We start from the raw sequence: 24,154 nt of genomic DNA on the forward strand, positions 1-24,154 counted from the left end.
ACATGTATATTATTTATTGTTAGAGAAGCCCGTCGTAGCGCAGGAGCACAAGTGCGTGACTGGATGTGAATTCGATTCCCATTCAACAAAATGTAATATTTATTTAAATTTATATTTTCATTTCTTTATTCTAGTGTCGAGGCAAAGCGCGGCACTCAAATCTCAATGCCTTCAACTCAACTCTAGGTTCCTTCTGCCTATCTAATACAGCGTAAAACTGATTCTATTTTATTACTGGAAATCGGTCTCACAACCTTCACGTTTTACTATGTCTTAATTAATAATATTAGCTAATATAATATTTTTTTCACAAATTTCGTATATGTAGCCAATATAATAAGTATAGATGCACTAAAACAATCCAAGTAAATCAACCAAGCGTGAAGATAACGTACTCGTACTTGCTAGCATCCTTTACGGCTGTCGATTCACAATGGAATGCGTTGAATTTTTGTATATATAAACATTTTTATCGGCGTCATCTTTTGTGACGATAAAATATGGATGATAATAATGAGAGTAACAAACCTATACGAATTATTTCGATTATAGTATATATTATATAATAATAGTTGACAGCACAACGTCTGGCTGTACACGTGACGGATGTAGGTTCAATTCCCACTTGAGGGAATGAGTTATTTTCATTTCCTGGCTCTGGTAATATGATGTATCATCGGTACACTCAATACAACTCAAACACGGTATACTCAATATCTATAAAATCGGGCGGAAACAGAGTGCCAAGACATAGTGTCAAGACACTATGTTATTTCTACTTACTCTGCTATGATACCTACTATGTGGGACACAACGTGAAGTAAAAAAATAAACATTTCTTTTGTTTGATAAAACAAAAAAGGAAATTGGAAAGGGGTGGAACTAATTGAGCTACTTTGTTGTGTTGCTTCTATTGCATGGTGGTTTTGGGTCCCCTCTGTTGCTTGTGACGGGAGGGATTAACGAGCTACGATGGTAACAGAAATAGCAAAAATTGGCGGAAATAATTTAAAAAGATTATCACCTATTGGAATCATGGGCCACCCAAGCAACCTAATTAAATATACTTTCTATTTTTCATTTCAACCCTTAACTGCCTTAAGCAAGATATATTAAGATAGCTAAACGCTAAATACTTACGTTCTCCGTTATTTATAATTATTCGATTTTAAAAACAACTCTGAGATCGATCTTGAGAAGCCGTTTTCTTTCATAGATTATAATTTATTAATGAAAACAGAATCTCAAGATCGATCTTAGACTTGAGAGCGGTTCATAAATACAGTCCTAAGACACAAATTACAACCGAAGTAAGACCAGAAATTTTAGCCAGCAAGTATTTTCCTGGCGATACTCCAGTAGATAATAACGTGAACTACACGGCAGTAGAATTGAGGCCGCTATATATGTATTATGCAAACATTCAATTAGTTTCACCTTTTTGGAAGTGGAGTTTGGCACAGATAGCGCATCTGATTTTTATGTCAGGCCTTGGAAAATCTGTTCTGTTCTTGTTTTGGTCGCGAGATGGAATTCATTTTGTGAATATCATGTTGAAAATTGTTGAAAAATTTTCGGATGACCTTTGGAATGAGAGATGAATTGATAATTATTTTATTTTTAGCTGTTCGTAAATATCAATTGGCGCTTTTATAACGAATTGTCTTTAGTGTTTGGTACATGGAGTTGGTGTAGGTTCGATTTTCGATCATTTGAAAGCGGAGAAAGTGGTTTATGACGTTATTCACCAGTTTAAGCCTGCATAATTCGATGCCCTCCAACCAGGTGGACCGACGACCTTAAAAAGACAGTGGGAATCCGCTGGATTCAAAGGGCGCAGGACCGAACGGAGTGGCGACAATTAGGGGAGGCCTATGTCCAGCAGTGGATGTTGAAAGGCTGATGGATGGATGGATGGATGGAATTCGATTAGAGTATATTAGAGAATATTAAAACCTATTGACAAGGAATACAATATGTATGACTATTAAAAAATTAAAGTGAAATATTCAATGGAATCTGTTTTAAAGACTTGACTTTTTTGACCAATTAGTTCATTACATTGTTCATATAAATAAATATCATGTGCATTCTTGAAATAAAATAGGATACTAAAACAAATTGAATAGTATACTTATGTATTAATTGAAATCGTACTTTATTTATATTGAAATTCTATATAAACTAAAAACAAAACCGATAGTAATTAAAATTATATTACATAGATTATTTACAGCCCGCTACTTCGCTTGCGTAGACGTTATGAATACTGACATGCTACTTCCATTTACCACTATAGTTTTATAGTTTGCCACTTTGCCACTATAAGATTGTGCTTCAAGATACTCTGAAGTATGGCATGGTGGCATGTCATTATCTTCTTCTTTAAGTATGATAGTCTTCAAAATCAGTCATAGGGTAGATCCAGTCCAGGCAATAAAAACAGTTGCATACACATGCCCCCAGTAGTTTCGAAGATGTACGTATACATACAAACAAACTGAAACACAGATGACAGACGTTACAACGACTGTAAGTGACTGTTGTCATTTTGGTTTCCTTCTCCTAGAAACTAGTTTTTTCTTATATCAAATATTGTAAGAAAGCATTTGATTGTTTCACCCAATACACATTATTTCCTAGTCGCAATATAATAAGAACCATATAAATAAATATGATTTCACTTTCACCCGAACACTATGTAAATTTTTAAGTATATCCAGAATAACTTAGACAACAATAGTAAAGTCCTTTTATCTTGAACGTTACCATCTATTCTCAACAGGACAGAGCGGGTGTGCGCAAACCAAATGTTGACAGTCCAAAGTCTCTAGAGGCTACAAGCTTCCTGAGGTGGAAAATTAGTAGAATATCGAACAAGAGGACAACATTGACAATAAATGAAGCCCTATCAGGCTTTAAGATTCCTACCTTAAAGTACGAAAATTACGTTAAAATTTAGAAAGATATATATTAAAAATATAAATTGGAGCCTATTATCAAAAATTTGAGGTATTGTTGGGCAAAAAATTATATGATAATGTTCAGAAATAGTTTTTAAAAAATAAGTCATAACGGGCGAAGCCGCGAGCGGGTCTCTAATAACCTATAACTAAAAATATTGTAACACTCGTTCTATAACAGTAGATAATAACAGTAATAATATTAAATGATGGGCTTTTCCCTACGAAGGGATAATGACGTATCATTTACCGGGATATTTTGGTATCTTATGGTTACATTCTCGCTAACTTGCTAACTTGTCAAAGCTATAGTGTTTATTAGGAGCTAGAACCGTTGTGGCCGCTGTGGCGCAGTAGAACTGTTTGGTTGGTGGAGAATTAGTTCTGAATTCAATTTATAAATAAAGAATCTATATGATATATAGATTATACGAGGGTATACGGGGAGTAAGCTATGGGTTCGATTGCGACTCGAGTAAATGGAAGGGATGGAGGGAAGTAAGGAAATTAAAATATTAAAATTAGCTAGTTATATGACACAAACTTTTTTTTACGCTGTATCCCACACATAGCAGGGTTGATGAGGAAATCCAAGAAATAAATGTCTAGAAACTCTGTTCACATTAAGACACTTCCGTTCGCCGCTGCCTCGATACCAGAGCGAGGAAATAAAAATAAAAGAAATTCATTCCCCTGATTGGGAATCGAAACCACAACTGTCTCGTTTAGAGTCGCATGCTTCTACCCCTGCGCTACAACGGCCTACATAAGCCTATACATAAGCCATTTATACCGTCTTTAGCTAGTAACCATCACAACCAGAAATAGGTTAACTATAACACCCCATTATCAGCCTATTCCAAAAACGATCGATCACAGAACGCCGCCTCATATTCTCAATCCTAGTCCCCATTGAGCTTAGCTCGTTAAAATTAATGTTTGTTCTAAGATAAGCTTTTCCTAGCGGAACAATATCATACTGCTTGTAGAGTGGAGTGGAGTGAGTTATGCATCTTTGGTAGTTCCTCGGCTTGATTAATGATGGATACATAGGGCTTGGATCAATCTCTCTCTATATAAATAGGTAAGGAAAGGAGTCATTTTAAAATGTCTAGAAGATTATTGGAAAAAGTTTTTTTGTATTAGCTAAGTGGTGCTATATCAGACTGCTTGAAAGTGATATTTGAGTTTAATATTTTTGTTGAATAATATTAATATTTTTTGTTCTTGTCAAGTTGTATCCTGTATATAGCGGGATAGAAGGAACCAAGTGTTAAGACACTGTGTAAACCATTTTGTTATTAATTTTCGTGTTCAGTGGCGGAACTCTACGCCTCGTACTCTACGTTTTTTTGTCTTCTTGACCAGAACGAGGAATACAATTCAAAAGTTCATACCTATTACATTCCTATTGCATTACTAAGTAGTAATGCATAACAAAATTCCGCCAGACGTAAACTGAGCTTTCCATTTGTGTGATTGTACACATATAGAGTAGGTGTGACATAAAGCTTAGTTTAATCCGGTTAATAGCGATTTTTTAATACCAGCCTGAGACGCGGGCGTTCCCAACCACCACCGCCCAACACGTTAAGTTCATAAGGTGGAAATTGAAGAGGAGAAATAGCATCAATATTCTTTCTGGTAATGGGTCTGGGTGATGTATCACAAATATACCTCGACTAACCAGTCCTCTAATCTTGTCGTTACCTAAAAATGTATTTTTGACATTAATTATAGGCTGACAGTAGAGTTAACGAATAAAATTATTGAAAAATCTTTATTTTATCTGCTTAAAATGGCAAGAAAAGAGAATATCCAGCTACTCTTAAATTCTAAAACGTTTAAACGTATGAACGTCATACATAATATATTATCTGTCTCCTTTTCGATTAAGTGCCAACCTTACCACTTCAGAGATTAAGAGTCTACTGCTTTATAAATTTTTATTTATTATTAGTCACCTGTCAACTTTGTCGATAGGTTTTATATGGAAAGTCTATTTTTCCCGCTTACTCTGTTTCTTGTAGGATTTTTTTATTGTTTTAATTCTTGTTAGTGCCCCTCTATATGCCCTAATCAAATTGAAATTTGGTAGGTACCAACCAATCAACCAAATTTCAACTTCAGTCCAGTAGTTTCATCTGTGCGTTGTCTGTCACGTCCAGGTTTCTTCTCCAAAAAGTTAATAAATCTTTTACGAGTTTACGTGTCTATAATAAATTTTCGCAATCTAAGTTTGCCACTACAAAAATACTGTCAGTATATGTAATTATTAAGTAAAATTAGCCCAACTAAATTGAAAAGAGCAACTGTTGAATTTCTCGCCATCTCTCCTCACCAGAACTACCTTCTGGACCGGTAGCTTTATGGTCATTCTTTACATATTATTATGTTAATTATATAAAATCATACTGGTATTTACATATGTATACCACATGGCACAGTGGCACTGCAACTGTAAACACAATGATTATGAGTTCGATTCGCACTCTGGGGAATTATTTTTTCCTTGCTTCGATAAAACGGCAAAGCGCAGCGTTGAGTCCCGAAACTCAATACGCAATTTCTCAAAAATTGGGTGGAAAATAGGGAATGGAGTGAATTAACACAAAATTATTACTGCTCTGCCGATCTATACGTGGGATATAGAGTGAAGCGAAAAAAAAATAATTGACCCTTTTATCGTAATGGTAATTTTTCGTTCTTAGCGCTTGCCTGTTAGCATGACTGTAACAACGTACACGTTCGGTAGGCATTGTTCAACTACAAAGGGTTTTGAGGGCCAAACAAAAGAACATAGAGATGCTACTTTCTGCCCTAATTACTTCTATTCTTTCCCTACTGAAATGATACTAAAAATAGGTAATTATATGAGCTGTGAGATACCACCGTTGCTCAGGTGTAATGTGGCTGTCGCAATGGTTGTGGATTCGATCTTGTTCAGCAGTGTTTGTATTTTATACAACTTCCATGTGGGAATTTAGAATCTAGCGTTAAGACAATTTGAATTTGAGACAGTGTGAGATGAATGGCGAAACTCAGCGCCGTTCTTTGTGTAGCCAGAGCGAATAATTGAAAATAACTCATTCCCTCTAATAAGTGTTGAACCTACAATGGTTACTTTCACAATCACATATTGTACACTGCGTCAAAATGGCCTCGTTTATAGTTAAAATATTAAAACTTCCAATTTTTTTTTTAAACGAGACTGCCCATTTTACGCCCTAAAGTCCATTCAAACAAAACTGGGCCAACGATTAGTAATTACTATAATAACAAGTGTTCACATTTTAATTCAGGAACTCAAATATTTTCATTTCTTCGCTCTGCTAAAGAGCCAAAGCACGGCGTTAAGTTCCGCCACTCACCACACAATGCCTTCAGAATTCAGCTGAATCAATATGAATGGAGTGTTTTAACACTAGGCTCCCATGATCCCTTTGCCTACCCTGCAATGTGCAGAATATAGCGAGATGCATATTTTAATTTATTCTTAGTATTCATTTGATGTTATTCTTTTCTCCTTCTTTAATATTACACAAAGTAAAACGTTCGTGGTTAACCGAAAAATCACAATCTAGCAAGATGCCAGCGGCAACACAAAATGTTACTGACGTCGTATTTTAAATCCGTCACTTGCAATTTTACTTTTATGTGACTAAATCTTTTTGTAATATCGGAAAAATATTATTATTTTAAACATGGAAAATATTACTATTACTGGGAAGCTGACATCATATTTTTGTTTAGTTCCTACATATAGCAATCAGATGAAACATAGTGTTAAAACACTTCGTTCCCTTTCTGCCCAATTTTCGAGACATTGCTCGTTGAGTGGCGGTACTTAACGCCACGAGTTAACTAGAACGAGGAAATGAAAATCATTTATTTCCATTAGTCCGAATCCAAGCTAGATTTAATGGACTTAATCCTCGTCACTAGTAAGTTTATGTACTTCTTAAAATTCATAAAATAAAAAAGTCATATTTCATTTTCGTGTCAATAACTAATAACCACTTAAGGCCTCTAAAAGATGCTTTTCACATTTATAACATTAAAAAGATAATTAAAGTCAATGCTACCAACATTTTAAAATAATTTTGAATAAATTAATACATTTTTATATCCAAATTGAAGCCTCGTAAAGCGAAGGCGGGCCGAAATCAAAATCATACTTAGCAATGTAACTAGAGCACCGGTACAGTGCGGCGAACCTCTCGAAAAATATTGACACAATAGGTAAAATATTTTATTGTTGGCATTCCTCAATTTGGCTAAAAGCTGACGGATCGAAATGCATCCGGTGTATAAATCGAGAGAAATTGTTACTAGTAACCTTAATATCTGTTTAGTTTATTTAAACATTTTGGTTTTAATTTACCTTATATAGTCTCAGCATATAGCTGTAGGTTCCCGCTGTACCCCGCATATAGCGGGATAGGCAGAGGGTAAGTAGTGTTAAAACACTCTGAGACTGCACGTTTAGTGGCTATCCGCAATGCCGCGCTTTGAATAACAAATTTATCGATACTATAACTAAACAAAAGCTTAGAAATGTCTGTATTATAATTTTTTCAAAAGTTTTCTGTGTTTCTTAACATTTTTATATAGGTAGATAAACTGTTTGAACACGCACATATTCGGAGCTATTAAAGACGAATAGGATTATTTTTAATTGTGATATAGTTATCAAGCCTGAGCTAAACGTCGAGCCCCATTGATTTCAAAAATCTTATGTAGAACTTTGCAAAATCTAAGCTATACGAAATAAGCAAATAGCCACTAACATATAACATATAACATATAACATATAACACTATAAAGGATAATTTTCTCAATTGAGGGGCACATATTAAAAATGCATTATGGATTCAGTTTAACTAAAGCACTGAAGGAGACTTGAAGCTGCCTCACTGCCTTCATATTCCATAGTACCTCTACAAAGTACCTACAGAAATTAGGTACTCATAATATTTCCTTTATGCTTCCAATTACTTCCGAAGTTCAAAGCTACTTGTTCGTTATTAGCTTAAGAAAAGCCTTAATAGACTCTCAGGGAGCTTATATTGATCTAAAAGTTTGTAAAAAATATAATTGTAAGGTATAAACGAAGATTTTCATAAGTTAATCAGTTTAGTTTCTTTACGTCGCTTCGGTACAAAGGCAGAGAGCGGCGTTTAGTTCCGCAACCTGACAAGTGAGGAACGGAGTGTCTTGACAAAAGTTTCCTATTCTTATCCAAAATTATGCGAGATACACCGTGAAGCTAAAATAAATTACATTAAAATAAACGGTAGCGATAAAACAAACGCACATTGAAAAAGAAAAGTAGAAAATAATTAATAAAAAAAAAGAAAACAAAAAAAAAATACTTGAGAAATTCTAAAAGCCAAACGCACTTAATAGAATAGAATAGAACTCGCTATGTATTTCATATACAATAATCAGATAAAACATCTCTAGTTGGTTCAAAATTAAAAGTCATCGACGCTGCATTCAACCTTCTTGAGAGCAACCTCCGTAGTCTTATTGCGATGGAAAATTAAGTCACCAAATACAGACGGAATACATTTAATACTGAACCGAGGTATTCCGCGACGCGGTGCATTGTCATTTAAATAATTCAGTTTTCATTTTGTTTGCGAGATGTATATGAGACTAGGGGTTTAAATAAACTTAATGGTTTGTCTTGTAAGTTTAGTCGTGAGGTCTCGTCTGGAACTGGATCTTGTTAAAAGTAAATATCTGAGGTGAATGTAAATATCTGATGGAAAAGCGCGGCTGAACGCCGCCAGCCATTCAACACACAATGCATTGGGAATATGGCGGAAATTGGCTAGCGGAAGTGTCTTAATGAGAACAGAGTGTTATAAGAGTAGGTAAGTCCCAGGTATCTTCCTCCTATCTTGCTATGCAGGATACAGCGTGGAGCTATAAAGTATCTGAAGTTGTCATGACTGGAAACGCAACGATCGTGGACTCAATTCCCAGTCCATGGCTCAGTTGGAGGAAAGAAGTCTCGTTTTCCCGCTCTGGTAGCAAGGAAAAATGTGTCGTTTTTCTAATTCTCTGTTGGATGTTTCCAATGTCTCGTTTGTCTTTTAACATTGGTTTCCTCTTCCTCTGCATACGTAGTTAGTATATATAAGAAATATCGTGGAGCTGAAAATATAGGGTACATTTAACCAATTTTAATATGGTAATGACATAATTGATAATTACTGTAAGTAATAATAGCACCACGGATAACGCATATAAAGTTTAACTTGGGATTAAGGCACATTAGTTTAGCTTAGAGGGCAAAGTTAGGTGAGCTCAGAGTGAGTTTTGTTCACCGGCTTAAGATTTAGCTTGCATTATGACTAGCTTGTTAATTCTTAACATTTACTTGTTACGTAGGTAACAACATTTGATACTTCGATATTTCCAACTAATAAAGGAAAAAATGGGAAAATGGGGGAATGGGAAAAGACAGCAGAAGAAAATATTGTTAATAGTAAATTCCATCTTTTCCAGTTACCAGTCCCCTGCCGTTTCCAGTCAGATGCTTTACCACTACGCCACCAATACCTTACAATAAATGTTATAAAATATAAAATCACTCTTGCTGATGTTAACCACATTCCAGTTCCATCAGTAGGCCCTTGTTACCTGGAGAAATTGTCAAAATGTGTCAAGTCCTATGGTTTTACTAATTAGCATCTCAGAATTTCGGTTGATATCATATTATTGTATTGTCAATTCAAACAATCTATGTCAATTATAATTATGAAGATAAAAGAAAAATAAATTGGTGTAAATTCTTACATTTCATTACATAGTTGGTATTTTTAAGTCGCTTCTTTGTTAAGACTTTTGCGTGTTGAGTAGCGTAATTCAACGCCGCGCATTGTCTTGTTACCAGAGAAAAATCCTATATTTTAAATATTCCTCTTTAGTAAAACTACTATTAAAATTTGGATCCAAAATTTTAACATGCACTGGAACTTATTAGTCTATAAACGTTAAAAAGACGATCGAAAACGCCATATAAGTTAATGATATGGAAAGAATAGTTAGTCCACGTCAGCTATTCATGTGTGGAACGAGAACATTTAGCATTATTGAAAAATAGAAGATTTTTAGTAAAAAACACGGCTACTTTGATGATTTTCTTACTGTATGTACCACATGACGTATTTTTGTTTGTACTTTCATACTCCATCTAGCAAATAGCAGAATTAGGCAAACACAGGCACTTTGTTCTTTTTTGAATTGAATTGATTTGATTGAATGATGAAACTCATAGCAATATTATTTATAGTAATATATGCTTACCGAAATGAGAAAATTAATAAAAAATATATAAGTAGTAGTAGAGTAGTAGTTCCTCTAATATAATATTAGTTTAAGTCGATAAAGCTAGAGTATACCACTGGTTGTATCAAAATGTGGAATTATAACGTAAATGTTGAGGTCAGAAGACCCTTCGTCAAGGCTATCAGAAATCCCTTACCGTTTCCGGTTACGGTGTTGTTATTGATTTCACTTATAATTCTATTGACTATTATAACTAATGGCTAGGAATAAGCTTCGATAACGTATGTCAGCTATTTAGTGTCTATAAAATTTGTGGTTTTATTTATTTTGCGAAATCACTGTGTTTGTACCGCTTCAATAAGAAAAAAAAATAGAATTTCAGAGCAGAGAAATCAAAAGAAACATTTGATACGTCAAAGATACAACTTAATAACTTGACACTAAATTGAACTTGGAACCTTCTCTCTCATTTGTCAGGATAGGCAACTACCCCACTAAATGAGGCACTAAGTAGGTAGCTGATGTCGTAACACTAGGCTCCCTCTCCCTACTCTGCTACATGCAAAACAGCGTGAAGCTAATAAAAAAAAGAAGAAGCATTATTAAGTAAGCTAAAATTAGTTTTCTACTGCTCGTTTCCTAGTCGTTGAAAATATTTACCATTGAACTTGTTTACACACTATCAATGCTAGATAAGACTAATGACGGCAGGTGATTAAAAATGGCTACTATTTTATACACACGTTATCTTTGTTAATTTACGTAATTTTGTGTTTATCATTTAACATTCCTCAAATTGCTAATCTAGTTTCATTGTGACAAATTGAAAATAATATCAATATTAAAAGATAGTTAACAGCATTTTTTTTAATTCAATTCAATACATTCGAAATTTTTAATATTTTACGAATATTGAAAGACAGCATCCGCCAATCTCAGCCAGTCAACAGTTTCCAGTCGGTGTTCACGCGAAAAGTTATCTAAAATAGTCGCTTGTCATTTTCCTGATAAGAGCACGCGGGATGCGATGGCCTCAGATAGCGATAATACCTGCCGCTAGTATTATTTTAGCCGCTATGAGTAACGTTGCTGTCGTTGTGGGAGCGGGCAGTAATTTAGGGTACCAAGTTTTAAAAAAACTAACAAGACTATACAAAGGGAAAATATATTTTACGATAGAAGATGAGTCATCGGGTTACTCTATCAGCGAAACGCTTAAACAAAATGGTGCAAACGTTGAATATTTCCGAATGGACGTGACGTATACGAAGAGCATCATCAACTTCCGCCATCACATACAGGATTTGGACGAAAGAATTGATTTGTTGATAAACAATGCCGACTACACTCCAGAAAAGAATATATCTCACAATGAAAAAGTGAGGCGGACTTTGAGCGTCAATTTCTACGGATATATTAATTTTGGCAAACTCATTTATCCTTTGTTAACGAAAAACGCGAGGGTTGTTAACGTTTCGGGGCCGGCTGGCCTTTTAGCGACTATTGAAAATGAAGCGATAAGATCTAGAATCAGTAATCCGAGGCTCACTGAAGATCAATTGGTGGAGATTTTACAAGAGTATGAGGAAGCTGCCAGGCAAGGCGTTGAAAAAACTGAGGGTTGGGGTATGAACGTTTACGCTGTTAGCAAAGTGGCGTTAAGCGCTGTAACATTCTTGCAACATAGAGAATGGTCAAGCAAAGGTGTGGTCATAAATTGTGTGAATCCAGGAAACATGAGTAGTCGCGAAGACAGGAAAAGTACTAAAGTATTTGAAGAAGGAGCTAAAGCCATACTGTATTTGGCACTAGAAGCTCCTTTGACACTGAAAGGAAATTTCGTTTGGAGCAATTATAATGTGATTGAGTGGAACAGTGATCCTTATGTCGAAGTCACTACTGTATAGAATTGTAGATATTGATTGTATAGGCCGTCTGTATCTCAACTTTCACTTATTTATTTGTAAATATGTACGTTAGTGAGATTACATAATCTATCATTAGGCATAGTAAATAAGTATATGACAATTTGAAAATTAAATTGTTTGTTATACATATGTCGTATATTTATCTAATTTATTTGTAACGAGGTGGGGAACGGGGTGTCGTAACACTAAGTTCCCTACTATGTAGGAAAAGAGGGAAAGCTGATTTTAACTTCTGAGGGCAGGTGAGATAAAAAATCAAATTCATTCGAAATTAGAGTTTTATATGTATGTGTTGACCGATTGAGTCCAATGTCGTACCTAATAGTAGCCTATTTTAACATTATAATGTAATTAAACTGAAATAGCAAAGTTCTCTTTTATTCTGATTGTGCAAATTAATTATTATACATTTATATGACATGACCTTTGGATCTTGTACATAAATTTGTTAAAACTAGATCAAAATAATAGAGCTGAATTTAAATACCAAAATAATATCAATAAGAAACAAAAAATCTTTCATTTCTTCCATTTCATTGAACCATATAAGCCACAAGTTTTTAAAAATTGATAAATGGTCATAAAACTGACTATAATGAAAATAATAAAAAAAAATAAGGAAAAGGACAAGTGCAACTATAAGGCTACGTAAATAAACTTAGCCAAAATGACCATTTATCGTATTTTTTATTACAATAAATTTTAAATTGATTTACATATTAATAATAGTTCAGTTCCGCCATTCAATCCACAATGCCACCATATTTGGCGGAAAGTGAGCAAGGAAATGAAAATATGAAATATTTCATTCCCCGAGTAAGGAATCAAACTCACAACCGCCGCGTTTATAGTAGCACGTTTATGCACCACGATGGCCTCGAAACTATTTTAGAATATAATTTTGTCTTTCGCTTCTTGCAGTTTCTAGAAAAATGAAGACTAAATTAATTTATTTTAAGGATAAGCAGTAACATATTCTAATTTTATAAGTAATTTGTAAAATTACTTGAAATTTACAAAAATAGAAGAAATAATAATTATAAATCTCAAATATCAAATGGACAGCTGATTCATGCAAAGTTTATTAACTTATTGCATGAACAAACTAATTTTCTTGTGAGTTCAACGGACGTAACAATTATGAACGGTCGTAGACTTGCTCCAGTGCCTGATGCAAATCTAGTTTGGAAACTTTAATACTTACAGTGCAAAGTGATACTGTACCTACTAAAATCTGTGAGTGGATAACTGATTTGTTTCTATAATTTACTTAGTTAATATTTACTTTTACGTTTTCTTCATCTGTACATCTTTTATCATTATCATCATCATCAACAGCAATCTTTTGTCCACTGCTGGACATAGGCCTTCCCCAATTTTCGCCACCACACTCGATCCTCAGCTCTTCGGACCCATCCGCTTCCCTCAACCTCTTTATGTCGTCGGCCCATCTGGCAGGTCCCCCATCGGTCGTTTTGTACGGGGTCTCCACTCTAACACTCGTCTGCTCCAACGGCCGTCAGCTCTACGACAGATATGCCCCGCCCATTGCCACTTCAACTTACATTTACATCTTTACTAATAGATATTATAAAGCTAAAGAGTTTGTATACGCACACGCTAATTTCAGAAACTTTACGTTACTTACTACGATTTCTGAATTCTGGAAATATTTTTCTGTTTAAATTTGTGCACATAAATGTAATATTAAAGTCGTATTAAGTCCAAAAATAATTAATTTTGATTCATTTCCAAAATAAATACCAAAGTATTCTAGCCTCGCCTATTTCCATATCACGTACATTGCTCAGTGGGTTATCAAAACAAAAGTTATCGAACTACTTATTATCAATCGCTATCGTGAATCATCTTACTTGTTCTGAAACATAAGATATTCCGTCTATGTTGTTTTATCTTATCATTTTTAACAACAATTTTAGCGCCTTGCCTATTTACTATTAATTTATTAATAATATTTGTAAGAGGCCACTGGTATTGAAAACGTATATTGAAACTGTATTTAATTACTATTAAATAATGTGTGGATTTTACATCCTTAAGAGTGCTTTTTCTGTTTACCGCCGATTGTGCCTACAGACAGACAGACAAAAATCACAAAAAATCATGTTTCACTTCTGTTACTTATATAAAGATCCAGGAAGTAATTTTCTGTATATCTATTGGATGAAAGTAGTCCAAATATCAAGACAAGCGCCAGCGTATCCAGCAAAGTTAAAAAACTGGAAATATGTATTTTACACGAACTATTTCAAGCCAATATTGAGCCCTTTATACTCGTAAACCAATTAGTCTACATGCGTGAAATACAAAGAAAAAACTTGATGTATTTCATAGGATTTATTTATTAAATCACAATACAGGTAAACCACGATTTTAAAACAATTTTAACTAAATTTCACATAAATATATGTATTTTAAAATATCGCTTGAAGCTATTCAGATACCATCATTTCAGTGGTATATTTATCTCGAAACTATAATCTAATTTATTATCTACCGATATTTATTTACTAGTCAAAATGAATTCGTTTGTTTCATACATACGCCACCACAATAATTTGTATTGTAAAATGATAACAGATCATCCTGGGCCAGTGGAACTGTCAAAACACGATAATTGTAGATTCAATTCTCACTCGAAGGAATTAATTATTTTTTCTTTCATCGTATTGATTCAAGTGAAAAGTAAAAGAACACAGTGCTACTAGTGTTTAAAGAGACACTAGTAGCACAAACTAGTGGGCAAAGGCCTACAGGCTTATTTTCAGCATTGTCATTTCACTGTCATGGGGCAGGGGTACAAAGACTATAAAATCGACTGGTTGTGGGTTCGATCCCCACTCGAAGTAATTAAATATTTATTTACATTTTTATTTTCATTTCTTCGCTCTGGTATTGAGGATAAGCTTGGGGTTGAGTCCGCCACACACCACACCACTCCGCCACACGCAATGCCTCTAGAACTCGGCGGAAAGTAGGGAACGGAGTGTCTCAGCACTAGGTTCTCTCTGCCTACCCTGCTTTATGCGCTGTTGATTTAATTTTTGTTTTTAAAAATAAAATAAATGAAAGTTTCGTAAAAAAAAAAATATATTAAAAAACTTCAAAATGTTGTATTTGATTGTGAAATTAAATAAACGATTAATATAGAGTAAAAAATACAATATATATTATTAGTTGTTTAAAATGTACCAAACGAAAAAACCTCAGCGTGCTACCTACCAGGTAGTAAAAAATTTACGACTCGTTTAACTGACGGTTGGAGGAAATTCAATTTATGTCGCTTACGGGAAATGTGTTTTCTATTTTATAACGTATAAACATCGAATCCGGGATGATAATAGGGTGATCATTGTATGACGGAGGTTACACGATCAATTGTAGCTATAAAAATATTTTTTAAATATAATTCATTCACCCGAGTGGAATTGAATCTACAGCTAGCACGTTTATTTGCATCACGAGGTATTTTATTTTATTTTATTTTTCATATAATTAAAAAGATTAATTTATTAATTATGATGGTATATAGAATTCCCATTAAACCACGAAAACTTATTAAATAACTAATTATCATTTCCCTGTACACAAAGTGTGCCGTTGACATCCCTCACTCAAAGCTCCAGTTGGAGAAATAGTTAACATTAATATATTAATTAGGTTTCCGCTATATCCTGCGGCATAGTATAGAAAGCAAAGGAAACCTGGGAAAATAGTGTTAAGACACTCCATTCTCATTAGAACACTTCCGTTCCCAATTTTCTGCCGAATTCTGAAGCATTGTGTATTAGGTGGCTTGTCTTAAAAGTCCAATCTAGGTTATCTCCAATGCCATTTACTTAGTGGATTCCAGTCTAGGGAAGGTCATATATTTTTAAAATTGTGTTAAGAAAAGTACCTACAAAAGAATGTAAATTATGAATTTTAAGAAAAATCTCACCTAAAACGGTACAAACAAATTTACATAAAATTTTTAATACATGTAATTTAGATGTATAGCGCATGTAAAGATTACTGTAGCTTACCTTATTTTGAGTCTTAAGTATAAGCACTAAGATCTATTTTCGCTTATAACAAAGCATGTAATGTTTGTTTCTAATTAGTATGACAGAAACGTTGTAGGTAAGCTCTACGTATATGAACACTATGATAATTTATAGATATGTCGTGGAATTACAACTTAAATAATAACGGTAGGTCTACTCTTTACTAAAATTCCTTTCGCTTAATTGTAGACGGAGAGAAGCATGTAGTGTCCTATCGCTACGTTCTGGCGACTTCGTGCCTTTCCCCGCATAGGATAGGGAAATTAGTGTTAAGACGCTCCGTTATTTAGTTTCCGCCAAATTTTCGATACCCGCCCGTTTTGTCTACCAGTGCAGCAAATAGAAAATATGTACATTTTTAAATAATTTGGGGCCGTCGTAATAGCGAAGGGACAAGCGACAGTAAACGCGACGATTGTGGATTCGATTTCCACTCGGGGGAATGAAATATTTATTAATAATTTAATTTTCCTCGCTTTAGTAACGAGGGAAATCGCAGCGTTAAGTTCCGCCTCTCAACATGCGATGCCTCAAAAATTCTGCGGGGGGAATGGAAGTGTCTTAAAGGGGATCGGAGCATCACGTGTGTCAAGTGTGACTGACACTAGGTTCCTGCTCAGTCGCTGTGCCACTACGCTTCGACAGCCTCAAAAATATCTCAAATTACCTATGAAAATTTAAGAAACGAAGTGTTTTAACAATAGAATCTCTCTGCCTACTAAATCAGTAAAATATAGAGCAACCATCGCAAGTAAAATTTTCAACAAGATATAATCTAACGTGTTACGAAAATGTCTCCTAAATTAGACGTTAGGCTTTGATAAAGGTTGAGGCTTTGTGTTCCTATGATAAAGCTAAACATACAATTAAGTTGATGTTGAAATACAATCCTTATATATTCAAGTTCCACACTTGCTGTAAGACAAATGTAACCTGATTAAAATTGGCTTTGTTTTCTTTTCTGACATATACCTACTCGTATTCTATAAATTATACTTTTTTTTATGGAAAAAGGACAAGGCAAACGAGCGTTCGGGTCACCTGATGGTGATTACCGCCGCCCACGACCCCGTGCAACACCAGAAGAGCTACAGGTGCGTTGCCCGCCTTTGAGAGGTGGAGATAGACGCGCTTACTTAATCTTAACGTGCTTTTATTAGGTTTTCCTGTATCTAAATAAAATAATTTTCCAGTGCAGTCAAAATAAAGTTTAAATTTTTGTTGTCCGATTTAATAAAAACGAAGATGCTTAAATTACAATACAAAAACTTAACAATATTTTATTAAATACGTGTTTCATATGTTTCAAAGTTCATCATCTAAGCTGAAAATAATTTCATAAATATATTTAGTAAATATTCATATAATTCAAGCGGGCGAAGCCGCGAAGGCCGCCTGTGTCTGCTAGTCAAATAATAAACGCAGATATTGCCGTAAAAGATCAACTATATGATGTTTTTATTCCTTGTGAATATCAGGACGTAAGCTTAGTCTGTACCAAGTTCCTAATACAGACTATATTGAAGGTGCAGAGGGAACGTTTCGGTACGACACACTTATATATTGAAATATACGTCCCTGTACTTCAGCTAGCAACTTAAATTTAACTTATTCAAAAGTTAAATAAAACGCAATTATTATAGTATTTAAATAAACAAAGAGAAGCCATCTACCGTTGCAAGTACAAAAGCGTGTAATTACGCGTCAGTGCCAACCGGCAACGTTGCCGGGGCAAACAACATTTGTCTTAACTCACTTCAAAAATATGACCAGCGCATAACTAGGATTTTATAACTAGATATCAACCTGGCTCTGTTTAGATAAAATAGAAAAATAGAAATCAAAAATAAAAATATTTCGCATAAATTTACACCTTATATGGATAATTTCCTTATGAGAATATTATTTGGGCTGCAAATGAGTAAATAATAAAATTACTTATAACTAAGCTAACCTGAAAATACTGGCCACGTTTGAAGATAATTACAACTTTTTTTGTTATGGTATAAGATATATCTATCTTATTAATTAACTTTTTTCTTTTTTAAATGCCTCTTAAATCCTGAAGGTTAGCCGTAGATAGCCTCCTAGTAGATGGACACCTAGTTTATCCAAGTCCTCTCCCTCTTGTTACTCAGCAACGATTTTTCCTACGTCCGTTTCCTACCTTATAAATATTTAATAGTGTCATCATTCTACTTTAAGAATCAAACTATACATAAAGAACCTGATGGGCAACATGGGTTATCATTAAAGTACTGAACTGAACCAAGAATCTAATGGTAGAAACTCCGTTCCATACTTTTCGTTCATTACAGACAAATATCGAGTTAATTGCGGTATCCTTTGCGAAGCCATTATTATTAGAAAAACATTCTAAATATATTTCACATTAAATTAATTAAAATAAAATGGCTTTATAATTTATATTTCAAATGTTAGAAAGGTTTATATAATAAAAAACTTGAATAGGTAGAGTTCGAAGCACTAATGTAAAATTCATTGTATAATAGCAGACGAAGAGGGATTTCGTTTCGATAATCATTTGCCACAATAGTATATGAATAACCCACGACCACGAAAAGAAATATAGTCACAAAATTATATATTGTAAAACCACGGAAATACTACTGAACTTTAGGAAGAAGGAAGCTGAAGGCGGAGAGCGGAGAATGGATGTCTTAACAGCATTTCTTTGTTTTCTCTGATAAACGTTAATTTGCAAGATTGTTAAAATGACTTCATTCAATATCACGAAAACCAGCCCAACGAAGCCCGAGAGACTATTCTTATAAATATGTATAAGCGTTTATGTGAGGCTTATAACAACAACTGGATAGGACGTCCGTACATCATGCAAGGACTTAGTAATTCTAGCTTTGTTCCTACCGCAACGAACAGACGCTCCATTAAACATTTATAAAGCGAAACCCAAGAGAATGTACTGGAGACGAATAAATTCTGTTATTTTTAACTGACCAAAGAGTGATAAAGTGCTATTTTCAAGTCGATTGGCGAAAGGTCCAAAACTTTTTAAGTCCTATTAATTATCATTTAACTGACAAGAAATGAAATGTCTACCACTATCACAAATTGTACGAAAAATTTTCGCAGCTTAGGAAGTGGAAACCTAGTATTAAAACACTCCGTTCCTTCCTTTCCTTTTTGTGACACGTGACACAAACTGTCTAGCTGTTTTTTTAAAGAGCACCATTAATGAAAATACTAGAAGTTAAAAAATACACATCCCATCCTCTTCATATGCTGTATAAAAAATATTGAGCAACGTTGTTGTTCGTGTAAATGTTTTTCGCCGTACAAATTTTTCCCCAGATTTAACCTGGATTTATACACCCCTTACGTTAATCCATTTATCCAGCATCAGCATACATTATAACTTTGTATTTTTTATCGAAATACGTTCAGCTTTCAACGCGTAATTGAAAACTGTGACGTGGCACCTGCCTAGCCTGCCGTCTAGTATATGCTTATACTCGTAGATACGGGTTCAAATATTATTATATTGTTAGCTTTACGCTGTATTCCGTATGTACTAAAGGGAGCTGAGTGTTAAGACACTGCGATTCCCATTTACCGGCCAATTATCGAGACATTTAGTGTTTAATGGCAGGACTTAACGCCGTGTTTTGATTTTGTTACCAGAGCCATTGAATAAAAATAATTCATTCATAATGTATTTTTTTTTATAATAATTTATATTTAAAAATGTAAAATTGATTCACTAGTTTAATAAAAGTATATTCATTCATTCCTTTGATTGGGAATCGAACCCGCAATCGTAACGTTTACAGTTACACGCGGTGTATATGTATATATATTGATATACGTATGTGAGAATGAAGCATACACCAGTATATTCCATATAAAGCTATCTTAAGCTTACAAACAATCGATCGTTCGAAGAAGTGGCTCGTTAAAAGTTGAGCTGTGCATTTGTTAGGCTACTACTTTGGATGGGATCGGGTGAATGTGTTCACGGAACTATATAGTTATTGGATTTTATAATTAACCTTGTTGTTACTTGACTTATTTAGATACGTCTGTACCTACTTGTGCTTGAAGTTGCGTAGTTGTTTTGTGTAGTATCTATCATCTTTATTCATGTATATTTTATAAATTATGTTTTTTTTTGCTTTGGTAACAAGATTAACTGCGGCGTTGAGATCCGCCACTTAACATGCAAGTTCCTAAAACTTATTCATAACTATGACGTAAAGCCCCGTTGGCATTTTTTCAGCTCTTCACGCTTTATCCAAGCAATGAAGGCAGACAGAACCTAGTGTTCAAACATTCTCTTCCCCATTTTCCACTAGGAACTGACAAACATTGTACAAACCCGTAATAAACGTTCTTATACTCATACGCTGTACCACTGCGCCACAGTGATTTCTAAGTAATATAATTGGCATTAAACTAACTTGTCAAATATTCCTTTAGTAGGTCTCACATGAGACGCTGTTACACATTACTAGAGTATTTGCTGCTATGATTGCTGTACTGTTCAAATGAAACTGTAGTATCATATACTGAAACAATATATATATATATATTTATCAAAATATCTTTATATGTCATAGCTTGAAAGATTTTTATTCGAATTATTATTAAATTTATTATAGATTTGTTCTGTATTCATGAACATCGTTATAGTGACAAAAATATCATAGAGAACGCTGTAGCGGAGCAGTATATTGACTGGCTATAACCGTGGCGATTGTGGGTTCGATTCTTACTCAAGTGAATGTATTATTTTAATTTTTTTCGCTTCCGTTATTAACACCTCTTGACAAGAATGACTCAAAAATCGAGTAGTAAGTGGGAAACAGAGTGTTCTTGACATTAGGTTCCCTCTGTTTACCCTGTTAATTGCAGGATACAACGTAAAGAAAAAAAATACTTAAATTATAATATTTATATTTGAAGTATTTCTTCTATCAAAAAAGTAAAAAGAAATAAATCTAAGAAAGCCTAAGACCTAGATAATCCATTAGTGGCTATCGCCACATACTAACACTGTAGTACTTAAGTGAAACAAACGAAAAGTCTGCAAAGTTTGCGAAGAACCGGGAAGCTTGATAAAGACTGGGTTTAGGAATAATTAATGAATGATTGTTTTGAATCTCGGCTTAGGGCTCCTCAAGGATTTACGTTCACACTCAGAAACGTTTATTATCGTTTAAATGATATTAGATCGACATAAGTATATGTAAGGCGTTATTTATTTCCCTTCTCTGCATAGAGCATGGGGTTGAGTTCCACCGAAAGGAAAAGTAAGGAACATTTATTCTAATTTCCCCAAATGGGGATCGAACCCACTATCCGACGCTGTCGCACTGCGCCACGAACTCCGCATATTAATACGTTGTCAGATGAAACAAATTCCCCCTTCATCCATCAGAACAGCATAAAAAGCATAGTTCCTCATATAGAATTCATTAGACGGCCCAATGTCTCTCGGTCTTTGTTGCAGCGTGAGCGTGCATTTGACAAATGAAACACGTATTTTCTTTCAAAAAGACAGACATTTTCGCTATGTTTTTTGTGTTACATTAATGAGCTGACTGATACAACAAGCTGTTGTGCTCTATTTGTGCGTGTAAATTATTATTTCTCCTTTTTTTTTTGAGGCTATAGTGGTGCAGCACAGCCTGACTATAAACATGATGGTAGTGGTTTCGATTCTTTCTCGATGTAAAGAATTATATTTTTGTTTTCACTTTTTTTAGCTTCACGCTCTTTCCCGCTGTTTTCCGTACATTGCTATGTTCTACCAACTCTGCTGGTACTGGCGCACGTTTGTTACGTTCAGTTCAGTTTATTAAATAAATAATAGCATAGTTCAAGCGGGCCAGCCAAGCCACCAGGAGTTAGTGAACAATAATTCAATAAAACATATTGTCAAGACACTCCGTTCTCTGTTTTCTCCCAAAATTCTAGACACTGCGTGTTGGAAAATTACCTGAACTCAACACTGCGATATGGCATACTGTTTGTAAAACTTTGAGTCAGTTTCGTCTATCTAAATAGAGGAAACAATTAACATTAGTTTTAAGTAAAACGTACAATCTTACATTATTATATGAAATTCTATAAATTATTCTCACTATAAAAACGATGAATTAACTTAATTAACGTTATTTAGTAGATAACTATATTCATATAATTGTTTATTCCCTTGTATTTTATGGCACCAACTTCCTTCTATATAAATATGATTATTAATAAGGAAACAAGCGTAAAAGTTTGAATCCTAGTAGAATAATATCAAGCAACTTAGACCCTCGGACATTACAGTATAAAATACTACTTTCGTACCATTATCTCCAGGAACTTTCAAATAGAAAAACTTGCGTCGTTAGTGTGACCACTTCGTATACGTACGTACAAAGGGAAAAATATCGAAATACCGACTTTATGCTGGAAGTTATAGGGCTCTGTTGAGCGCAAATCCATAGAAATGTCACAATTTATCGAGATCCCTTACATCATCTTCATTTTATCGATACGTTCTATATGTGGGGTGTTATTTAGAGAAAAAAAAAATACAAGAATACTTCCCATCCTCGCAAGATGGTCCCCGTTCAAGATGAATTATAGCTTGTTAGTTTTCGTAAATAGTGATGACATTGTTTGTTCTGTTTTTTTGGAAATGGCTGGCATTTTTCTATTATATATCGGTTTCGCTATATGGCAGTATATTACGTTTTACGAGCCCTATGGCTGTTCCTTAATATTGTTCGAAAAATATCAGTGTATGATATTTAAAATGGATTCAATACGCTTTATGTAGAAACCTATAAGATTTTTTTATTTAAAATCTGATAACTCTATAGCCTTTCGATCCGTATCCTTTTTTTCCATAAATTATTATAAAATATTTTTTTAAGTGTACTTTAAAACATAAGGCTAAATAAGGCTAAATTATTCTAACACAAGATTTTTCTTATTTTTGTTTTTTAAATATACATTATTCTTAATTTCAAAAATAAAAGATTTTTGTATATTTTATTGCTGTAGTATATTAGATATTTCATTTCCTCAAGGAATCGAACCCACAACTAGTTACGTTTACAATCACTCACTTGTCACCCCTGCGCCATAACTGGCTTCGCTAATGTCATATAATCTACCATATTAAAATTACTTGAGGCAGAAAGCTGGAAGGAAATGTTTAGAGGCCGGAATATTTTGGTACATTTCATATCAAATCAACTTCAAGCTGTTTCCCGCAATACTATGAGTTAAATCGAGAAAGTCAGAATTTGTACTGCAAAGTTGCCGCATTTAGCAGGACAGGCCAAAGGGAACTAAGAATCTCATGTTAATACACTGCGTTCCAATTAAGACACCTTTGTTCCCAAGTAGCGTGAGCGGCGAAACTCAACGCCGTGATGTGCCTCGTTACTAGAGCGAAGAAATTTAAATATTAAATGTTTCATTTCCTTGATTGGGAATTGAACTCACACCCTGTCACGTTTACAATTGCGCGCTTGGCCGACCTCAATTGTTTCTTCTCTTCTGTAGATTTCGATTTAGATTTTTCTATTAGATATTTCTTACTAGAGCGTATATTACAAAAGATATTTGGACGTTTGTGGCCAAGTTCTCAAAAATGTATAACAGCAGCTTGATATGTTTATTCACGAAAGCACGTGGTGGGACGGGAATATCAGATAAATGCGACCTTTCTTATATTGAATATATTTATTTCGAATGTTTGTTTTAAATAAAATGTATTCAGAGCGGCATAAATATTCTGATGGTGTGCTGCACGACAGTATATTGTAATCGCGACGGTTGTGGATTCTATTTCCACGATCTTTCAATCAAAATCTCAAAAATTGAACGGAAAGAGAGGAACGGAGTGACTTAA

At 34.3% G+C, this 24,154-nt stretch overlaps 2 protein-coding genes across 14 annotated transcripts in view; one reads left to right on the top strand and one right to left on the bottom strand.

Moving 5' to 3' along the window:
* Positions 1 to 24,154, bottom strand: part of mmd (disintegrin and metalloproteinase domain-containing protein mind-meld) — a 370,022-nt gene that overhangs the window by 297,739 nt on the left and 48,129 nt on the right. The window lies entirely within an intron of this gene.
* LOC146527958 (carbonyl reductase [NADPH] 1-like) lies at positions 11,313 to 12,322 on the top strand. The gene has a single exon (XM_085205320.1). It carries the CDS (start codon positions 11,342 to 11,344, stop codon positions 12,170 to 12,172), a length of 831 nt encoding a protein of 276 aa, XP_085061446.1. The 5' UTR covers positions 11,313 to 11,341; the 3' UTR covers positions 12,173 to 12,322.

The sequence above is a fragment of the Heliconius melpomene genome, chromosome 20 (assembly GCF_056956725.1).
Source record: "Heliconius melpomene rosina isolate 202511_hmr_F chromosome 20, ASM5695672v1, whole genome shotgun sequence".
Lineage (NCBI taxonomy): Eukaryota > Metazoa > Arthropoda > Insecta > Lepidoptera > Nymphalidae > Heliconius > Heliconius melpomene.